The sequence below is a fragment of the Syngnathus floridae genome, chromosome 17 (genome assembly GCF_059516105.1).
Source record: "Syngnathus floridae isolate MCC-2025c chromosome 17, RoL_Sflo_1.0, whole genome shotgun sequence".
In the NCBI taxonomy this organism is placed as follows: domain Eukaryota; kingdom Metazoa; phylum Chordata; class Actinopteri; order Syngnathiformes; family Syngnathidae; genus Syngnathus; species Syngnathus floridae.
The window spans coordinates 1,217,054-1,236,444 of record NC_142429.1 but is presented as its reverse complement, the minus strand read 5'-3'; the positions used below and the strand labels follow the sequence as shown (position 1 = coordinate 1,236,444).

At 49.6% G+C, this 19,391-nt stretch overlaps 1 protein-coding gene across 1 annotated transcript; it reads right to left on the bottom strand.

The window, feature by feature from the left end:
* Nucleotides 1-482: 482 nt before the first annotated feature.
* Nucleotides 483-19,391, bottom strand: crebbpb (CREB binding lysine acetyltransferase b). The gene is made up of 31 exons (XM_088358716.1): nt 18,548-19,391; nt 17,105-17,697; nt 15,451-15,606; nt 15,069-15,333; nt 14,544-14,657; nt 13,813-14,052; nt 13,643-13,739; nt 13,417-13,554; nt 13,183-13,300; nt 12,953-13,103; nt 12,821-12,874; nt 12,605-12,720; nt 11,643-11,822; nt 8,754-9,080; nt 8,514-8,681; nt 8,191-8,356; nt 7,568-7,686; nt 7,243-7,482; nt 6,974-7,062; nt 6,815-6,895; nt 6,683-6,739; nt 6,528-6,605; nt 6,389-6,456; nt 6,174-6,324; nt 5,925-6,071; nt 5,732-5,845; nt 5,461-5,626; nt 4,420-4,587; nt 4,145-4,306; nt 3,677-3,958; nt 483-3,537 (listed from the first exon to the last, which is right to left on the bottom strand). Exons 1-31 carry the CDS (start codon nt 18,630-18,632, stop codon nt 1,342-1,344), a joined length of 7,086 nt encoding a protein of 2,361 aa, XP_088214842.1. The 5' UTR covers nt 18,633-19,391; the 3' UTR covers nt 483-1,341.

Genomic DNA, 19,391 nt, shown 5'->3' with positions numbered 1-19,391 from the left:
AGCCGTTCTTTTTTGTTACTCAAATGTTGATAATTGTATTAGCTATACCGATTTATTCACACATTCTTATACAGCATTTGAAACGGATTATAAAGACTAACCTCATTCATCTCAAGGTCAAAGTGGTCAATGTGACCACGTAAACTTTTGTTAAATTACTATTACATTTAAACGTATGGATTTAATTTATTAAACAAGATTTATTTATTTTTTTAAGTCAAAGGATTTCAAGACCAAGTTTTGCACTTTGGTTAAGGTTTGAAATCATGGTTTGAAGACTGGGTTAGGGTTACAAAAACTGTGCTAACGTGTCAACATTTAAGTTCGTATGAATTATTCAGCTTTTATTTTGAGGGGAAAATGTAATCATCTCAGGAAATAAAAAAAAAAACATGAAAAACGATGTCAGAAAGACAGATCAAGAAATAGTCAGTTAAATTCTAGAGGAAAACTGTCAGTCTAAAGAGAAGTGACCAAGAGTCTGTGGCTCACAGGTTTATTAAACAATATGGTATATAAGTAGGAAATGAGCCATCCTGAACTGGTTTGTACAGTGACCTCTTCTTATTATCTGCATATTTACAGTGCTGTCGAGCTGCCTGATTTACATTAGACAGGTCATCGTGGATTCAAGTTTAATGGAAGATAGAAAATGATGCACAGAACTCTGAACACAAATCAGCAGTTTCAACATGTTCATTTCTCACCACAGGCAAAAGAAGAGCAGGACTCAGAGAAATCATTAGGACTGAAAAAGAGACAAAGTGATTATTTGCACATATGCAAGACAAATACTGAGCCAAGGCGAGTAGAAAAAAAAATTCAGGCTTTTGAACACCTGCCTGTTGTGTTTGTCGCTGTGCAATAGTTCCTAAATCTATAGAAACACAGTAATCCTCCATAGGATCTGCAAGCAGGAAGAAAATTAAGGCTTTCCCAAAAGGCAGTCCTTTTTGAAAAATGGCATCTTAGAATAAATTAGTCTGGAACTGAGAAGTAAAACCTGGCGAAAAAAAAAAAAAAGGAAAAGAAATCCCACATTAACTTTGCAGCCTTACTCAACACAAACACAATAATTATTTGCAAAGGTACAAAATGGATTGAAATGAAAAATAAAAAGGGAGGGGATTTTTGTTTTGAGAGGCTTTGTTAAAAAAAATAGCAGACCATAAACAAATGAAAATAAATTTTTAACAACACAAAGACCACAGCATCGATTCTTGCATGGCTGCTCTGAACCCAAAATACGTCCTGTGCAGCAGTGACGGAGAAAATGGCCCAGTGTTGGAACAAAACGCCAAAAGATCACAAAACATGTAACTCAAGTTTCCCAACTTTCTGCTACAATCCTTCAACAAATCTTTCCAGCGTGTCTCCCGTGGTGTCCCCCACCATGCCCATGTCAGTACTCAAGCCCCCTCGGCTGGGTGCGTTAAGCTGCGGCAGCATGGCGCTCTGCTCCTGCGTCCCCATATGTCCCTGCTCCATGGGGCCCCCGATGATGGGATGAGGGGAGCTGGAGAGAAGGGCGCCATGCTGGGGCGAAGGCTGCGGATGTATCCGTGGGGAAGGACTGGAATGCTGGGGCTGCTGCGAGGGCGGCCGAGGAGACTGGACCGGGGCTGGCGAGCGCACCTGGCTGCTCAAAGGGTTGCCCATAACTGGGGCACTGGGCAGGTGAGCTGCCGCCGCTATCGCCTGGCCTTGGAGCATGTGTGGCTGGGGGCTCATGGCCTGCGCCGGCGATCCCATCTGCTGCTTCAACATCTGCTGCTGCTGGAGCATGCGCTGCTGTAGGAGTTTCTGGGCTCCATCCATGGCCATTTGGCCCAATTGGGACGAGGGAGGGAGCTGGCCCATCGGCTTGACACCTCCTTGCATAGCCATTTGATGCTGCTGCATGCGGAGCTGCGAGTAACTTGCTGCCGCCGGTGGCTGCTGCTGCTGGTACTGAGCGTGCGTCTGAGGCATGCCTGCCTGATGCTGTTGCATCCGGAACAACTGCTGTCTGCGGTAAAGCTGAGGGTTCCCATTCTGAGCCACATTGATTAACTGGCCTTGGGGTCCCATGGGGGCCAGAGCCACCTGTTGCGTAGGCTGCTGCTGCTGAGGCAGGGTCCCGGGCCTCTGCACCTGCAACATGGCCTGCATGGCCGCCATGCTTTGGGGGTTCTGCTGCTGCTGTGGCTGCGATGGCTGGCTGGCTTGGTACTTGGCTGTCCGCTGCTTGATGAAGGCGGCCATAAGCTGCGGGTTGGACTTGAGGATGTTCAAGACCTGTTGCTGCTGCTGCGGCGAGCTGGGAGACTTGAGAGTTCGCAGTAGCTCCTGCAAAGCGTTGGGCGCAATGTTACTGGGCATCCCTCGCGGTACGTTCTGCTGCGGCTGCTGCTGCTGCGGCTGCTGCTGCGGCTGTTGCTGCTGCGGCTGCTGCTGCTGCGGCGTAGTCGTCATGCCCTGCTGCATTTGAAACCCCTGCGGCTGGGTCATCATGGCTCTATGCACGAGCTGACCTTGCTGCACCATGGTGGCTCCCTGAGCCTGCTGGGGGGCCACGATGCCTTGTTGCAGCTGGCCAGGAGCTTTCTGCATTCCGGGACCCCACTGGCTCTGCTGCATAGTCTGCATCCGTTGGGGCGGGCCTCGCATCATCTGCATCCCCTGCATGGGGCCCATCATGCGTGGGTGGTTCATGGGCATCCCGTTCATGGCGTAACTTTGTTGCTGCTGTTGCTTTGACTTGATGGCCATCTCGGCCATCTCCATCTGTTTGGCCACTTTCAAGGCCGTCAGCTGCTGTTGCTGCTGCTGTTGCAGCTGCGGCACCATCTGTGGCTGAGGTTGCTGCGGCAAGCTGGGCAGAGGTGACTGCTGCTGGTGGAGTGGGGACGACTGGGGGCCCTGTTTGCCCTGCGGGACAGGCGTCGGGGGTTGGCTGCTGCCGCGACAGTTGTTGGGGAAGCCTTGAACCGCGTTGGGGGCCGGCTGCGGCGGCGGCTGCTGCGGGGTCTGCGGCGTGTGAGGCTGCTGCACAGAGTTGGGCGTGCCAGGAGCGGAAGGAGGCGGGGACGGCACTGGTGCGCCCCTACCAGCCATGGTGGCCATTCGGCGGCGCATCAGCTGAGCCTGCTGGAGGCGGTGCTGGATTTGCTGCTGACGGAGTTTATGCTTGATGTTGAGGCAGAAGGGCACGGGGCACTTGTTCTCCTGACAGTGTTTGGCGTGGTAGCAGCACAGGGCGATGAGCTGCTTGCAGACGGGGCAGCCACCGTTGGTCTTGCGCTTGCAGCCTTTGGTGTGCTGAACCACCCGCTTCATCTTCTGACAGGACGGCAGGGAGCAGTTGGCGTTGCGGCACTGGCAAGCGTGGACCAGGGACTGAATGCAGCGCTGGATGCTGAGACGTCGGCTTTCCTGAGGGCTCTTGGAGGACTCTGCGCCCTGGGAGTTGCTGTCGTCATCCAAGTCCAATCCCCACTTCACCATCTGGTGTTCATGGCCCTTTGTCTTGTAGCAGTTAGCACATAGGTCGTAGTCCTGTGACAGAAAAGGGAAAAAAAAGACGTTATGGTCATATGGTCATCCACGGCCGATCGGGACAGACACACCGCAACCAAAACAAATACAAGCGTTCAACCCGATACAAATTCAAATGTGCATCTTTTCCGTGGCCTACCTCACAGACGGTGCAATGCCAGCGAGTCTCCACGTGGCGCTTGCATTCGTTGCAGGTGTACACAAAGCGGTCCTGGCCCTGGTTGTGCAGCTCCACCAGCATGCACATGGTGCTCCACTTGCACCGCCGCAAAGAGCTGAACTCCCAGTGCTTGTCTCGGGCCAAGGTCAGGAAGGAATCGCGGCCGTCCATCAGGTCGCATGCCAACAGAGGGTCGGGGTCCATGATGGGAGGCAACGTGTTGATGACAGGCCCAGAGTGAAGGTGGATGACAAAAAACACCTGCAAAGAGAAGAAAGGCAAAACAGCTGATCAGCTGCCCAAGAAAAATGAGTCATTCAATCTCAACAACATACAGTCCAAAATGAACAAAAATTGTGAGGCACAAATGAGAAGTAGAGAGCCGGCTAAAATGTGCCAAGTGCCAAGCTTTTGAGTGACGAGCCAGATGAGAGCAAGATGACTTACCTCTTTGTGCTTCTCCATGGTGGCATAGAGCTTTTGGGACAGATCGTTGGCCACATTCGGCATCCCGGGCTTCTTCTTGTTGGCTCGGCTGACGCTGCTCTTATTTTTGTTGGTTTTCTTGTTGTTCTTCTTCTTAGCATTCTTACTGTCAGCGTGGGATCCCTTTGGATTAAAAGGCAAATGAGAATGTGACAATTGACCCAACTCGACTCAAAAAGATGCCTCGTTAGCTGCTGGAGGTTTTCAAACAATACCTTCCAATCTCACTTGCTCACCTCTGGTGTCTCACAGGAGACCGTGTTCTCCTCCTTCTTCCTCTCCTCCTCCTCCTGCTCCAATTCTTTGATGCTCTCCTCCAGCACGTTGGGCCAAAAGTCACCCTCGAAGTACGGCAGCTCGTTGGCGCTGGTCAGCCTATCTTCTGTGGCTTGCTTGAAAATGTCCTGAATGAAGAAGACACCAAGTCAAAACAGTGACTTCGCTTTTAGCGTTGGCAAGTTGAACAACGCTTCACAGAAACATCAACGAGGAAATAAAGCATTACAACTGTGCGGCCAGACACACCAAACACAAGGAGGGCGACTTATTTTTATGCTTATGTTCTGACGCCACATAGCAACTCAAAACTTAGTTTTTCATCTTGATTGTCTGTCATCTTAATGCGTGAACTAACATTTCACCTGATCATTCTGATGTAAGCTGTATCGACAACAAAGCAGCTTACATAATCGGGGACCAACCATGTTGGTTTTAAAAACGTCCCAAGGACAATACGAAATGCATGGAAAAATATCACAAAGAACTAAACTGATCACACGGGTGCGTATCGATAAATTCCAATACGGTCGAGAAGCTCCACCTTTACTTTAGTTTTTCTCTTTGGAAAGAAACTCGCATTAAAACATTAACAATGGAAATGGATTAAAGTTTGTACTTCATTTGATTGGGTTTTTCTTTGCGGTAAGGGATGGGGAAAAATAGGACAAATGAAATATTTCACTGCACGTAATGAATTGAAAATCTACTCGTTTCAAGTTTTGAACTGAACTCGTGAAATTCAACTTTTTCACCCAACTGAAATTTGAGACACACTTGTCAAGAAGGAAGCAATCAATCCCTGAAGTTGAAATGCATTCTATAAATGGTCATTGTTGCCTTTGAGAAAGCCAAACACAAATATGGAAAAAAAACAAAAGCAATAAAGTGCAAGGGAGCATCTGTGAGTCAACTAACATTCAGTCCACTCATGTGTATCTTTCTATTAAACGTCGTCTTTGCGATCGAGGTTGAAGACTGCAAAAGCACAAGACGGCCACCTTGAAATCATGGAGGATTCTCTCGGCAAAAGCCTTCTCCAGCATCTTCTTGTACCACTCTTGGAGCCTCTTGGGCTTGGGGATCTTCTGGTCGGGAGGGTGGCAGTGGAAAATGTAGTCGTCTCCTTCGCTGGGTGGGCAGGCCCAGATGTGACCCATCACATACCTGCACAAAGTCCACATGTTTTTGTTTTGTTTTACTTTGCTTTACTTTCAAGCACGACAAATGAGAGAAAGCTTCCAGTGTCAAGTTCTTGCTCACATCACGTACCCCAGTTTCTTGACATATTCCAGGTATCCGATGAGGATCTCGTGATAAACGGCAGTCCTGAGCATGCGTGGTTTGAAGAAGTGAATACTGTCCAGGTATGATATGTAAACCCGCCTGAGAAGTAAGAAAAGCTCTTGGCTGTATGCTCAAGCAGAAACAGGACAAGCTTAAACTTCTCGGATGCTTTGCGCACCTGGTATTTGGAAAAGGGCAATCCGAGCCATATTCCTGGACGTGCATACCAAAGAAACAAACGTCCACGCCATCAATTTCTTCAAATGCAAAAAGCGCTTTGGTTCTGTAAGGGAAGCTCTCCACCATCTCGCCCGAATCCACAAACCTGAGCAGTACAAAAGCTGATGCGTGGAGCCATTGGACGTCCCAAAGCAGTCGCAGCGGTCGCAGTCGCAGCGGTCGCAGCCGCAGCGGCAGCCACACTTACCTGGATTTCATTCCGGGCTTCACCTCCACACTTTTGTCAGAGCTGGCCACCACTCGAACAAACACTTCGCCGGCCTCTGGGTGGTTCTGCCTTTTCAAGTACTTATTGACCCGGTCCTCGATGTACGTCCCCAACCTCGTTGACTGCAACCCTTTGCGCACAAACAGACTTGGAATACACCGCGCACGTTTCATGTTGACATTCGTTGGGCTTACTTTTAGCAGAAAACTTGTTCTCCTTTTTTGTTTTGCCAGACCTCTTCAAACAGTGGTCACAGATGAAGCTAGGGGACAAAAGCAAGCACGTCAAGAGAAACTCTCCAACGGTGACGTGACGCCAATGGCCCAGACTCACCCAGACGGCCAAATGACCTCGTAATGCAGTACGCAGATCTGATGCATCTTGCGTCCGCAATCTTGACATTCAACAAACCTGAGAAGACAGACGGATGGATGTTTGACGCCAATCGCATTCAGATGCAGCGTGTCCAAATAGCGGCCCGTACTCACGGTTCAGAGTCCAACATGTCATTTTTCTTCTTCTCAAACTGCTCTTTGGATATCATGCTGAAACCCAAAGGAGGTGCGTGCTCAAGTTGCTTCAGTGATTGATCCGAACAGCAATTTGAAAGTGAAACTTACGTCTGCGACTGGGCCGGGTCGTCCCCCAGCGTCACACTGTTGCCCTGGATCTCATTGAAGCACTTCTCACAGAAGTGATACCTGGTGGCCACAAGTGGGAAGAAATGGTTGGAAATGCAGTGGCACCGTTACGTGCAGTCAGTCAGGATGCGGCTTCACCTGTTCTGATAGCTGTAGTAGACACTGTCCCTTGAGATGGTGCACAGTTGTTTGCCGTAGCAGCACAGCGTTTGCGGGGAGAACTCGTACTGCCAAGCAAAGACAAAGGGCGTGGCACTCAAGTGAGGCTGCTAAGGCGTGGCCCGTGCGAGGGCCAAATAGGCGTGGAGCCATTGGACATTCCGAAACGGCCGAGAGCCCGCTCTCTCGCAAGAGGAGAGGAGAGTCAGCCCTATAGCAAGTGCTCACGTACTCTCACTTGCTCTCACCTTGCGGCTGCAGCAGTAGCCTAGCGACTTCATGACGGGCTCGATCTCCATTTCAAAGACCTCGGCCAGCTTGCTGCAGTTCTTGTAAACGCGTGAAGTCTTGCGGTTGTACAGCCAGGCGTTGCTGAACATGAGCCACACGTCGTCCACGTATTGCCACGGCTCCTGGTACTGACCTGTGTCCAGTTTGCGCTTGATAGTGGACAGGTCGATGGGGTTCTTCACAATGTCAAAATAGTCCTGAAAAGTAGGCAGAGATTCAGCGACAAATTAAGAAAAGAAAGGTCAAGTCGCGGGCGTTTAGTACGTGTGCCCGGACACTGACCGGAATGTCGAGCAGCAGGGGGTCCACGGGCTGTCTGAAAGGCAGAGACTCAGGGTCTTGCCTGTAGAGGGCCTCAAGCGTCGGCATTAGAGCTTGTCTGAGCTCTTCGGGCCTGAAAACTGCACAGACAGCGACAGCAGGCGTAAGCGCGCAAAAAAAGAAAACATTTGGGTTGCGTCAATGACAGAGACCCCTGGAACACAATGCTACCTCGGTTCACTTCAGACTGCCGCCAAGCTCGCAAATTGAATCCAATGAAAAAAGTTCCTCATTAAAATGGAGTCAAATGCCATTCATCTGCTCCAAAACATATTTTTTGCCTACGTTTGAACTCATTCACTGCCAGCCATTTTCAAAGGCTGCTGTTTTGAGAGCATGTCGACGGATCTTTCAACAACTGTGTTCTGGGGCAAAATAAACACCCAGCCGAGCGAAAGAAAGAGTCGATGCGCTGCTTTAAAAACAAAAAAAAACAAAAAAAAATTTAAGCTTTATCTGTTATAAAGCATGAGTTGCTTTCCCCAAAACACTGGTTTCTGACCAAAAAGCAAACAAAAAAATACAACACCAACTTTGACAATATGACGGCTCCTAACGCAAGCCCCCCCCCCACCCTAACTCACTTTTTTTGCGGCTCTGAAAAGCGGCGGCATTGCCCCCACTTTCCGCCTCTTCTATGGGTTTCGTCTTCACCACTGGCTTGTTTTCTTCGGTGTCCATCGGTTCCTGCTTTGGCTCAGCTGCAGCCGGCTCCTTCTTCACCAGAGAGGGCTTGGCTTCATCAGCTTGCTACAAGAACACAAGAAAAACAGATAAGTCAGGTTCAAAATCTTTTCAGCAATTTGTCACGAACTGCACTAGTTTGCCTTTGATTCTTTTTTTTTAAGTCTTGACCATGCACGGAACTGACATCAAGGTAACACAGTCCTTCAACTCAAGGACATACCTCCACTTTGATTCCAGTTGGCTTGCCCCCCGAATGACTGTCATCTTCATCATCATCTTTCTCTTCCGAATTGGCGGTCACGTCTGGCAGGTTCTGTTGCGAGTCGACCTCGGCCACAGAGGCCGGGGTGGGCGCTCTGCTGTTGGCGCTAGCAGCGGCCTGTGACATCTGAAGGAGGAAAGAGCACATTGTGACGGCAGACCATCAAAGCCTTTTTTCATTCGCAGTCAAAAGCCTCACCGGTGTGCCAGGATACTGCGCCCGCATCAATGTTGGCTGGTGCATTTGGCTGGAGGGCTCAGGCTGTGGCCGTAGTGGCGTGAGCGGCTGGGAAGGCTCGGGTGGCGTACCGACGACAGATGGTGGACCCGGGTGGCCGCCGGCGAGGTGGCCTAGATTGGAGGCTGGTCCCCCTGTCGAGCCGGGAGTGGAGGATTGCTGCGGCAGCGGGTGATGCTGTTGCTTTGGGAAGCTGGCGCAAGAGTTGGGCGGAGGCGTGCCCGTCACCTGGGGCACCTGGGTGCCCAGCGTGCCCGGCCCATTCAGAGGCAGGCTGGAGTTCTGGCACTGTTTGGGATGAAATGAACAAAATTAGCATGGACCTGGGACATTTCATGGCCATTGAGTCTGGTATGTGTGACTTGGCCACTGGAGGAGGGTATGTGGGTGATAACACCTAACACATTCATGAATGCAAGACTTTCAATTAATATGACGCAATAATCTGCAGTTATTTTTTCTAAAGGATGAGAAAAATTCACTGACGAGTACTGTAATTTCCAGACTATAAGCCGCGACTTTGTTCCAAAATTTTGGACCCTGCGGCTTATAGTCAGGTGCGGCTTATATAAGATTTTTTTTCGTGATGACTTGATCACTTTTACTCTTAACACTATTATATACAGTAAAAGCTACAAAACAAACTGACAAATAACTCGTTTTCAAATCAGACGAGTAAAAACTGGTCAAATATTTAAAAAAAAAGATATTATTAAAAGTGAAGACAATTTGCAATTCTAGTAATGACACACGAAATTGATGCACAATTTGTCTTCGCGGGCCACATAGAATGATGTGGCGGGCCGTATCTGGCCCCCAGGCCTCGAGTTTGACACCTGTGCTCTAAACCCTTTCTCTTACTCTGCCATGTCACTCAGAGATTACACAAAGCAGTGGCGCTGTTTGGACCATCTGCATTGTATTAAAACCCAATCAATCAGCATTTAAATTCAATTCTTCTGACATTTTGCTCACCAAAAGCAAGTTGTGAACTTTTAATGCATTTTATTCAGAAGGTTACTTTGAAACTTAAACGGCAGCGCGGCGTACTTATGGATTTTTACGGCCTCCGGCCTCCAGGGGGCGCTCTAGCAGGAAGCAAGAGCGAGACAGGCGAAGAAGAGATAATGCGCCGAAGAAGTCGTGCTAGTTTGTGTTTACATTTCGCGCATCACGCAGAACGCGATCAAGACGGACATTACTGAAAGTAAGCCTTTATACACAAACTGTCATCATGGGGGACAAAAGAAATGCATATGATGCCGCTTTCAAGCCAAAGGCAGTCGATGTTGATGACATTATCTTGTGTCTACTCTGGAGCATACTTATGGATTTTTACGGCCTCCGGTCTCCAGGGGGCACTCTAGCAGGAAGCAAGAGCGAGACAGACGAAGAAGAGATAATGCGCCGAAGAAGACGTGCTAGTTTGTGTTTTGATCGTCTCGCACATCACGCACACACCCGCACTCACACAAAAACAGGAAGCTTTTATACACAAACCGTCATTATGGGGGACAAAAGAAATGCATATGATGCCGCTTTTAAGCTATACGTGTCGCTCGCTAGTTTAATGTAATTTAGCGCATGAATAAGATTAGCATGAACAGTTGAATGCGGTTTTATGCATTTCTTCACACTCGAAGAAATGCATAAAACCGACGACGAAAGAGAGACTGAGAAAGTGTGAGGCGAAGGATATCTAACGCTATTCCAATCGGACACTAAGGAGGAAGACTTCGATGGTTTCAGTGCACAGGAGGAAGATGAAGGCGGCTCTTTTTTTACTTTTACTGGTATGTTTTTTTTTTAACCAGCCCTGTTAGTACTGTGCTACCGTGTTGCTGCTGTGTTACCGCCGCGTCTCAGTGACTTTGCTGTGTTACTTCCGTGTTGCTGCGGTATTACTGCCGCGTCACAGGCAGTGTTTGGAAAGAAATGTTGAGGTATGTTATTAAAGCTTTAAAAAAACTTTCTGTGTCCAGTCTTTTTTTGCTAATAACTCGCGTGCACACTTCCGCGTTGCTGCGGTACTACTGCTGCGTCGCGGCAATGTTTAGAAAGACATGTTCAAGTATGTTATTAAAACGTTAAAAAGGCTTTCTATGTACTGTCTTTCTTTGTAAAAAACTCGTGTGCACGTGCGGTTTATAGACCGGTGCGGCTTATGTAAGAAAAAAACTGAAATATCCCTGAATTTTAGCTGGTGCGTTTTATAATCCGGTGCGGTTTATAGTCCGGCAATTACGGTAGTTATATTCTCTGTCTACGTGTGTTACTGTGACTTTTGTATCCAAATATTCACCGCTTGTATCAGAGACCATTGACGCTATTCTTTAGAATTAGAAAATACTACTATATATATTATATTATATAATATTTTGCATTTCATTCTATACATTGCATTGCATTTTGGGATGTGGCAGCCATTTTGGGCGAACGGTAACCATGGAAAATGCAAACAAGGCCGATTCGTTGATGGTGGCATAAAAAGCTTCGCAGACACTATCACCAGGGAGCTCTAATAGCTTGCTCAAAGGCGGACCTTTCACCTCTGTCCGTGCTGGGTGGGATCTTTGAAGTTCTAAAAATTAAATGAAATCAAACCAAGGCAGCAAACGCACAGCTGAGCCTTCTGCCGCAATCCCAAGACAGAAAGTAGTGACTGACGATGGTCATTCCTGTTCCCAAATTTTGGCCGTACGCCCAACGGTTTGTACAACGAGTTTCCGCCACAGACATCGACTCAATGGAACAAAGGATGTCGTTATTCGCTCAGTTTCTGCTTCGTGGCCCTGGCGGAAGCCTAGCATTGCCGTTGAGTGAAATTGCAAAGAAGAGACGACATCTCACCTGTGTACCCGGTTGTGTTGCTGGCTGACCCACACCAACGTTCACATTCATGGCTCCGGTGGCGGAAAAATGTGCCTGTGGCAAGAACTGAGTCTGGTTGGCTGGCTGAGGAAGCATGTTGCCTGCGTGATTAGCTATCATTCCAGGATTCTGTGCTGTTCTGGAAGGGGACATGGCCATCTAGGAAAGCAGGAGAATGCATCACTGCGGTACTGGTAGGCATCTCATTTCCTTCCAAGTTTGAGTAGAGTGGAACGCCATGCCGACTGACTTCCAAGTTGTTGTTGTTGGTATGTCAACAGAACTCATTCTCTGCGGGCTTAAACTGTTGCCAACATAAAACTAAGTGACTGAACAGGCAACGTTTTCAGAAGAATTTTAACATTTCAGTAGAAAGAGATGTAAAGCGCCACATAATAAAGTGCAATGACACGACAGTCTTGAGTTCACCCTTTGAAGCAGCGTTACTTGCATGCCACAGACTGCAGTGCGGGTCCAACCTATTCTGGCTTTAGTACGTCACAGTTTCTGTTTTTTGTTCCCCACTACCAGCACGTCAAGTTGCATACTGTGCTGAATGAAACGAGACTCGCGTCTGTTTCATATTTGCTGTCTAATTGTTTTCCAAGACATTGTATTCCGCATACTGCACTGAGCTGGTTCATGTTCGCAAGTATCGACAGACTTTTCTCCTTGGTCACCACTGGTATTACGCCGGCGTCACAAGAAAAAAGCCGAGCTGGGGTTCATGTTCGCGGGCATCGACAGACTTTTGTCCATGGTCACCACTGACATGGCAGCGTCACGAGAAAAAAGCCAACGAACAGCCCACACTTTTGAAGTGATTTCAGTGGCTGAAGTTTAGTTTTGAGAAAATGTTGCTTTGACTCAAATTTGGACCATTTGCTGTTTCAAGCAGTCGCTTTTAAAGTCTTAATGAATACGAAAGAGCTCAAACTCACTGCCGGGATGGAGTTCAAGTTCAGCTGCGAGGGATGATTCATGGGCGAGGGAGCTCGCGGCCCCAAGACCGCCTGCGACGTCTGCACGTTTTGCATCGCGTTGTACGCGTTGAGTCCTTAAGAACAAGGATACGTCGGTCGATGACATCGCCACGAGTCCAAAACGTGACATGGTATTTGAACTGAGTGTACTTCCATAAAAAGAAATCCCAATACCTTGAGTCACGTGCAGACGGTTCATGATCTGATTTGGCATAGGCGCAGGTCCATCTGAAGTGGAACACAATCAATCACTCAAAAATGATTGCCGTGCCTCAGAAAGAAAAAGTGCTAGATGTGACGACTGACTGGGAAGTCGGACGGGCTGTCCCAGCGGGCCCGTGGCCTGAGTCACTGAAGGCACCGTGCCAGGCTGCCTCTGGATCCGCAGGCGCCGCTTCTCCTCCAGCTCCTTCTGGATCTTGTAGATCTTCTCCGCCAGGAAGTGGTAATACTCGTCCTAGTCAGAGGGAGAGAAGAGACAAAAGCCTTAAGAAGGTTGCCACGGCCGTCACCGAGACATCAAGTGAATTATTTACCCTACTGTTGGCTGACTCGTACATGTCGCCCTCAACTTTGCGCGCGTACGCAACCAGGTTGTCCATTCTGCGGTCCTTCAGTGCTGCAAGGTCTGGGGTTGGGAATATGGCTTGTACTCTGGGGTGGGGTGGGGTAAGGTGTGTGTGTGTGGGGGGGGGGGGGTGTAGACACTCTTTTTGATCACATGTTCTCGTGTCAGTAGACGCAGTCACACACACGCACGCACGACATACAGTTTGTGCACCAGGTGGGTGCGCAGGTCCTGAGTGACGTGCTCATGCCAGGCCTTCCTGACCCCCGAAGCGGAGAGCGGGGCGGCGGCAGGCAAGTTTCCCCCGCCCCCTGCCGTCGACCCGTCTGGCAGCAGTGGACTGGAGGACAAACAGAAGAAAGGCAGCAGGATTCAAACAAAGTCAATTGAACCCAGAAGAGAGGAGAAAACATGGTGGATCGCCTCACTTGTTGAGTGAGGAGGGCAAGGAGTCGCCGTGCAAGCCGGTCTGGTCCAAAGAGGGGACCCCCGTGCCTGCGGCCATTTGCTTCATGTGATGACAGCCTGATAAACAGGAGACAGAAATGAGGCACGTGCTTCTTGTTGATGACAAGAAATGTTGGTCTTCCTCATCTACCGAGGACGTTGATATTTCGGAGCTGCTGGTGCCCCTGGGTGTTGTGGTGAGCAGGACCCTGTCCCTGGTTCGGAGCAGGAGACTGGTTGCCGTAGGGGAGCCCCAGAGCGGCGTAGGCCCTCTGCATGGAGCTGGGGTCGATGTGTGTTGCAGAGCTGTTGATGGGCGGGGCATTTGGCTGGGCGGCCCCTGTTGTGACTATAGCAGTCTGCAGGCTGGCCCCAGGGGAACCTAGCATGGCTTAAGTGTGAGGAGAGGAGGGTTTTAAGGTTAAAATCATTCTCCAAAAGAACACCAGATCAAACTTTGGATTCATCCACCAAAACATCCATTTGTGTTGAATAACGGTTGCAAACGAGCGCTCCGCACAGCAGCGCTCCCGGCAGCGTGCAGTCTCGGTGGGGGGGGTTTAAATCCGTCATTGGCTCTTTTGAACCAATCAGAGCGCGGCTCACCTTCAAAGCCCCGCCCCCTCACCAGTAAGAAACAGCAAAGCCCCTCCCCTGCGTATCCCATTACAGGCCCTGCCTTTCCTGAGGAAACCTGGAATGAGTTGCAGCCCTCGCGCTCAGCACTGGGCCACCTGCAGGTGGCACTACCTCATATTTTCACGTTCACTTGAGGCTGACACTGAGCATTTTGTACCTCAATAAGAATGCATACAGCACCTTCAGTTGACAGCTTTTTGTTGTTTGTTTCAACATTTAAATGTCCACAAATCCAGCACTCACGTTGCTGGTTTCTCTTGTCACTTGCATTCTTCAGAGGCAGGCAGACGGGACAGTCGTGCCGCGTGCAGTTCTTCCAATGGGAGATGATCTGTCTGGACGACGCGCAGTGGGTCACTACGGGAAGAGAGATCGGATGAGTCGTGGCTCTGGCAAGCAGACAAAGAACTTTTGCCCTCCTCCCAACTTGAATTTGACAGTTAAGACGAGGACAAGCACTAAATGAAGCCTCAAAGGCCAAACGTAGGGCTTTTGCCGGCTTTCGCAAAGTGGGTGTTGCATATAAATAAGAGCTTTTATGAATGGAAGAGCACACACAGCAACTTGAATACATCACTGAATTGCTTGTCATCATCCTCAAGACCACAGCACAAAGAAATGCTTTAGCGTTATCATTTTGGCATCTTGAGACAATTCTGAGCCTTTTTGAGTGGGCATCGGTTACTTGCAGGTTTGGCAACTGGTGGCAGGACTGGCTCCCTGTCCACGCTTTGAAAGCAACAGCACACCATTGTGCAAAAGACTCACCCTGGCAAGACTTGCCCGCCTGGCAGTGGGTCATGTGGTTGAGGACGTTCTTCATGGTGCGGCAGTGGGGCAGAGTGCAGGCCCTCACCTCGCCGTTGGCCTGCTCCCACCGCTGGCACTTGTGCGCGTGGAGCAGCAGAACCAGCTGTTGCTGAATAAGTTTGCGCTTCTCGGGATCGGCTGTCGGACCAGCTGACGCTCCGCTGCCGCCGCCACCCATGCCACTGCCAGGTAAGATCCCCGCTGACGTGACCTGCTGCTGCATCTGGGATTAGGACAGAGTGACACTCGTCTCAGTTGGTGTGGACAATCCGGACGAGCGACATAATCCATCAAATGCGGCCAGAGCAGTCAGGTAACCAAGTGAACGGGACAGACTCACCATGTTGGCCACACCGCCGGCTCCCTTTAGCTCCGATGGAAACTGGGGTTGACCGTTGGGAAGGGCTGACTTGCTCTGGAGTTGTTGGGCATTGACAGCCACGGGCCTGATCTGCTGAGCGTACTGCTGGCCAAACGGAGCTGTGGACATCCCCATCTGGAAGAAGTAGACGGTACAAAAAAAACGCAGCTCAAAACATCTGTCTGCCGCGTTCTCTCTTCCAAGCCAGTGACGCCGAGCCTTGCAAAGTCCCCCTGTGGTGTTTACGGATTGTTAGATGCTCATCATTGTTAGGGTCCAAACATGAACGGCACCAAGGTCGAGCGCTCTGTGCCGATGCCATTCATACAGAAGAGCAACACACAGATTTTGCGAGCAAGGTAAAAAGGCAATCATTACCGCTCCCATTCGACGGCTCCGACATCTTTGCTAGCTTTCGGGCACCGTGTGCTACGTTGCATCGACCTGGCCGCCAGACGCAGAAGAAACAAGCCCGTGCCATTTCGAACAGAGAAGACGGAGGGGAGACCCGGAGCGGACAAGGACTGGCTCACAAGACAGCCGAGCAGACCTCTGGGCTGCGCCCTGAACCCTGATCCCTCGCTCCCATTCACACGTAGCACGACTTTCACTCCATCTCGCTGCCAGTTTAACGATCCTCGTTTACTAGGGTGTCACCCAGCAGCCAGCTAGCCACGTCGATGCGGCAAAACTGATATGCAAGGAGACGCTGCTACTTGGATTTCTCTTCCAATGTCTTGTGTTTTCTAGTACATCCCCCCTCTTCAGCAAGTGCCCAACCAACCCCAATAAACTTGATTTACAGCTCTATTATCTTAAGACCAAAAGGCGCAAGAGAAGCTTATACCGGACGGAGACAAATGGAGGAGAAGCAAAAAAAAGAAAAAGCCTGAGTATCAATTGTTCCAAAAGACTAAAGTGCAGCGCCAACAGGGCCGATCGGTACACCGCTGTTGCTTTCAAATTCACTTGACTTCCTAATGGCATTTGATGATGCGTCCATGCGCCACATGCTCGCAGCGTCGTGGGTGACCAGAAGCCTCCGCCCGTCGAAAGGTTCTTATTCTCTCAACGAATGCTCCGTGAGCTGATGCAAAATGCCACTTGCCCAAAGGCAGAACACAGGTGATAGGCACTACCCGAGCCCGTCCGGCACCCCAATGTCATTTTCATTCCAAAGCAAAATGGCCACTCCTGATATTATTACAATCAAAGTGCATTTTGCTACTTCATTCATCTTCCACAAAAGTAATTTTGATGTGATACAATTGCAATAATTAACAATAATAAGAATGGCGATAATGCATTCAATTCACATCACTGTCGAGAAAATGGCACACTTGACTTCCCCTTTCAAAGTGCATTTTGCTACTTCATTCATATTCCCCAAACGCAATTTTAATGTGAATCAATTGTGATAATTAACAATAATAAGCATGACAATAATGCATCCAATTCACATCACTATCGAGAAAATGGCCCACTTGAATTCCCTTTTAAGTGAGCAAACTGCAAATCTTTGACCACAAAAAAGGGCTGCGAGTGTGTGTGTGAGTGTGTGAACGAGCGAGCATCAAATGTTTCAAGGTACGGCACTCAGTGTCGGAATGGGCCAAGCCTCTTTCACCCTCACCTTATTGACGCGTCCCGCTTGCTGAGCAGTCAACGAGTTGTGTCCGGCCAACAGCGGCTCTCCTTGGGCAAGCGTCTCGGCAAGCGCTCCGGCTCCCGGCGCCCCCACCGTACCTTGGCTCTGGTACTGCACGCCGGGTCTTCCTCGACCCGCTGCTCCCAGAGCTCCATTCATCACCTGCCTGGCCGGGCCCGGAAACCCATGTCCTTGGCTGCTGTTCAACAGAGCCTGATTGAAGGCCACGCCTCCGTTGCCTTGCCCCATAGCGGCAGCTACTTTTTGGCCCTGGGGAGAGCGACAATTGGGGGAGCCCTGCCCGAGCGGACCTTTCCCCAGCGCGACTCCGACCTGGCCTCCCGCCGCGCCGCCCTGTTGGGGACTGGTGGAATTGAGAGAACTTGCCAAGATGGAGGAGCTACCCGGCCGCAGGAGCTCCGACAGTTGCTTATGTTTGGCGGCGGCATCCGGGATGATAGAGTTGAGAGCAGGACCTCCTCCACCGCCATTCAACGACATTCCCATCTGAGACAGGTCTCCGTTGGGGATGAGCTCGTCCGGAAGGTCATTTTCCAGGTCAAACAGGGTGACGAGATCTAAGGAGGAAAAGTGGAGAAGGGGTTAAGACTCTGTACACCATTCAGGTAGTAGGTGCGCGAGGACAACGAGGATATCTTTACATACTTTTTCCAAAGGGGGGTGGGGGGGTGGGTCAAAAAGTTGTTTGGAAAGACGATTCTGCCTTTGGATTTGAGCTAAACTGCTGGATTGATTTTCCACACATGTACCGTTACAGCCACGTTCACACAGGGCGAACGCCAGCGCTGGCTCGAAGCGGCAGAGAGCCCAAATTAGAGCAGACGCTTGCATTTTTTCTTGCAAAATTGTCCACATCAACTATCACTCGTCATCTACTGACTTTTGGCTTCCGCTGCAGGGTCCACGTACATCTACTTGTAATTTAGGCAGCCTTGCTAAGAAATACCCAAGTGTCTGCCCCCTAGTGTTTGGCTGACTAATCGAGAATGTGATTGGATATGCTGCAGAGCTCACATTTAAAATGTAAATACTGTACCGCCAACAGTTAATTCAATCGTGGCTGAAAAAAATCACAATCCCGAATAAATTTCAAATAACTGCAGAGCGTATCGGTGCATCCCCAAATTAAAAGTGCATAATTAGTTTTCTATCACGTGAGTAATGGGTTATCACTTTTGAATACGCGCTGTGCGCAAAGCAAGCACCGTCAATTGTGCGATTGAAATGAGCAATGCTCATGAATGTATACTTGTCACTTTCCCTGTGTCAAAAGTACCTGACGCAAGTTAAGAGCTTGGAGAGCCCTCAGTATGAAAGAGACAAGGGTGGCCTAGCAACTTGATTGTGGTATCTTCGTCCCATCTCAGCGGCGACAAATCAAACATAAAGACAAGCAGCAGCACTCACCTGGGCCGTCCGACGCCGAAAGCGATGAATTGAGTTTGGGTCGCTTTGCAGTGGGAGGTCCGACATCCAGCAGATTGTCAGCCATTCTGGGTGCTCAGTCTGGGGTGGTCCCGGGCTTCTTTTATTCTAATTGTTAACCTTCTCTTATGACAGCGAGTCAAAAAGAATCAATGGCACTGGCTTGATTTTTTTTCTTTGAGTGGCAAAATGCTTCCCGGTGAGAGGTTTCAAAAGAAAGGCAACAGCGCCCCTCTTCGCCGCCGGAGATCACCCCATGACAATCCAACATCCAGCACCCACATAATTTCCCTCAAAAAACCACATGCAAAATTATTTCCACTCCATAGCAATAAATAAAAGGTAATCAGGAAATATTACACCAAGCCAACGCGAGGACATTTCGGCGACATTCACCGGCGACGCGTCCAAGCGGAGTCACTCTTTTTCGCCGTCCAAACGAGCCGGCTTAAAATCCACCTCCGGCTCCGATAAAAAGAGCAAAAATCGCAAAATATTTCCTTTGAGGCGGATTATTTTTCCGGTGGCTGTCGCGCTGGAAAATACGGCGTCTAGGGATGGACGGACGGCTAGAAGCGCCGCTCTCTAAAAGGGAAATCAAATACACGGCGATCTTTGGGCACGACAAAATGCCCAGTCGCACTTACATGTTTGCATTAATCCTCGTCGCAAGAGCTCGCGCTTCCATTTGGCCCAAGAAAATGCTGTGCGTGGTTCGCCGGGGCTGGCTGCGCTCGGTTTTTGGACAATTAATTCTCCACCAGAAACCCGATTCGGAGCCGAGTCAAGATGGCGGCGGCTGTTGATTCCTACGATACAAAAAGTT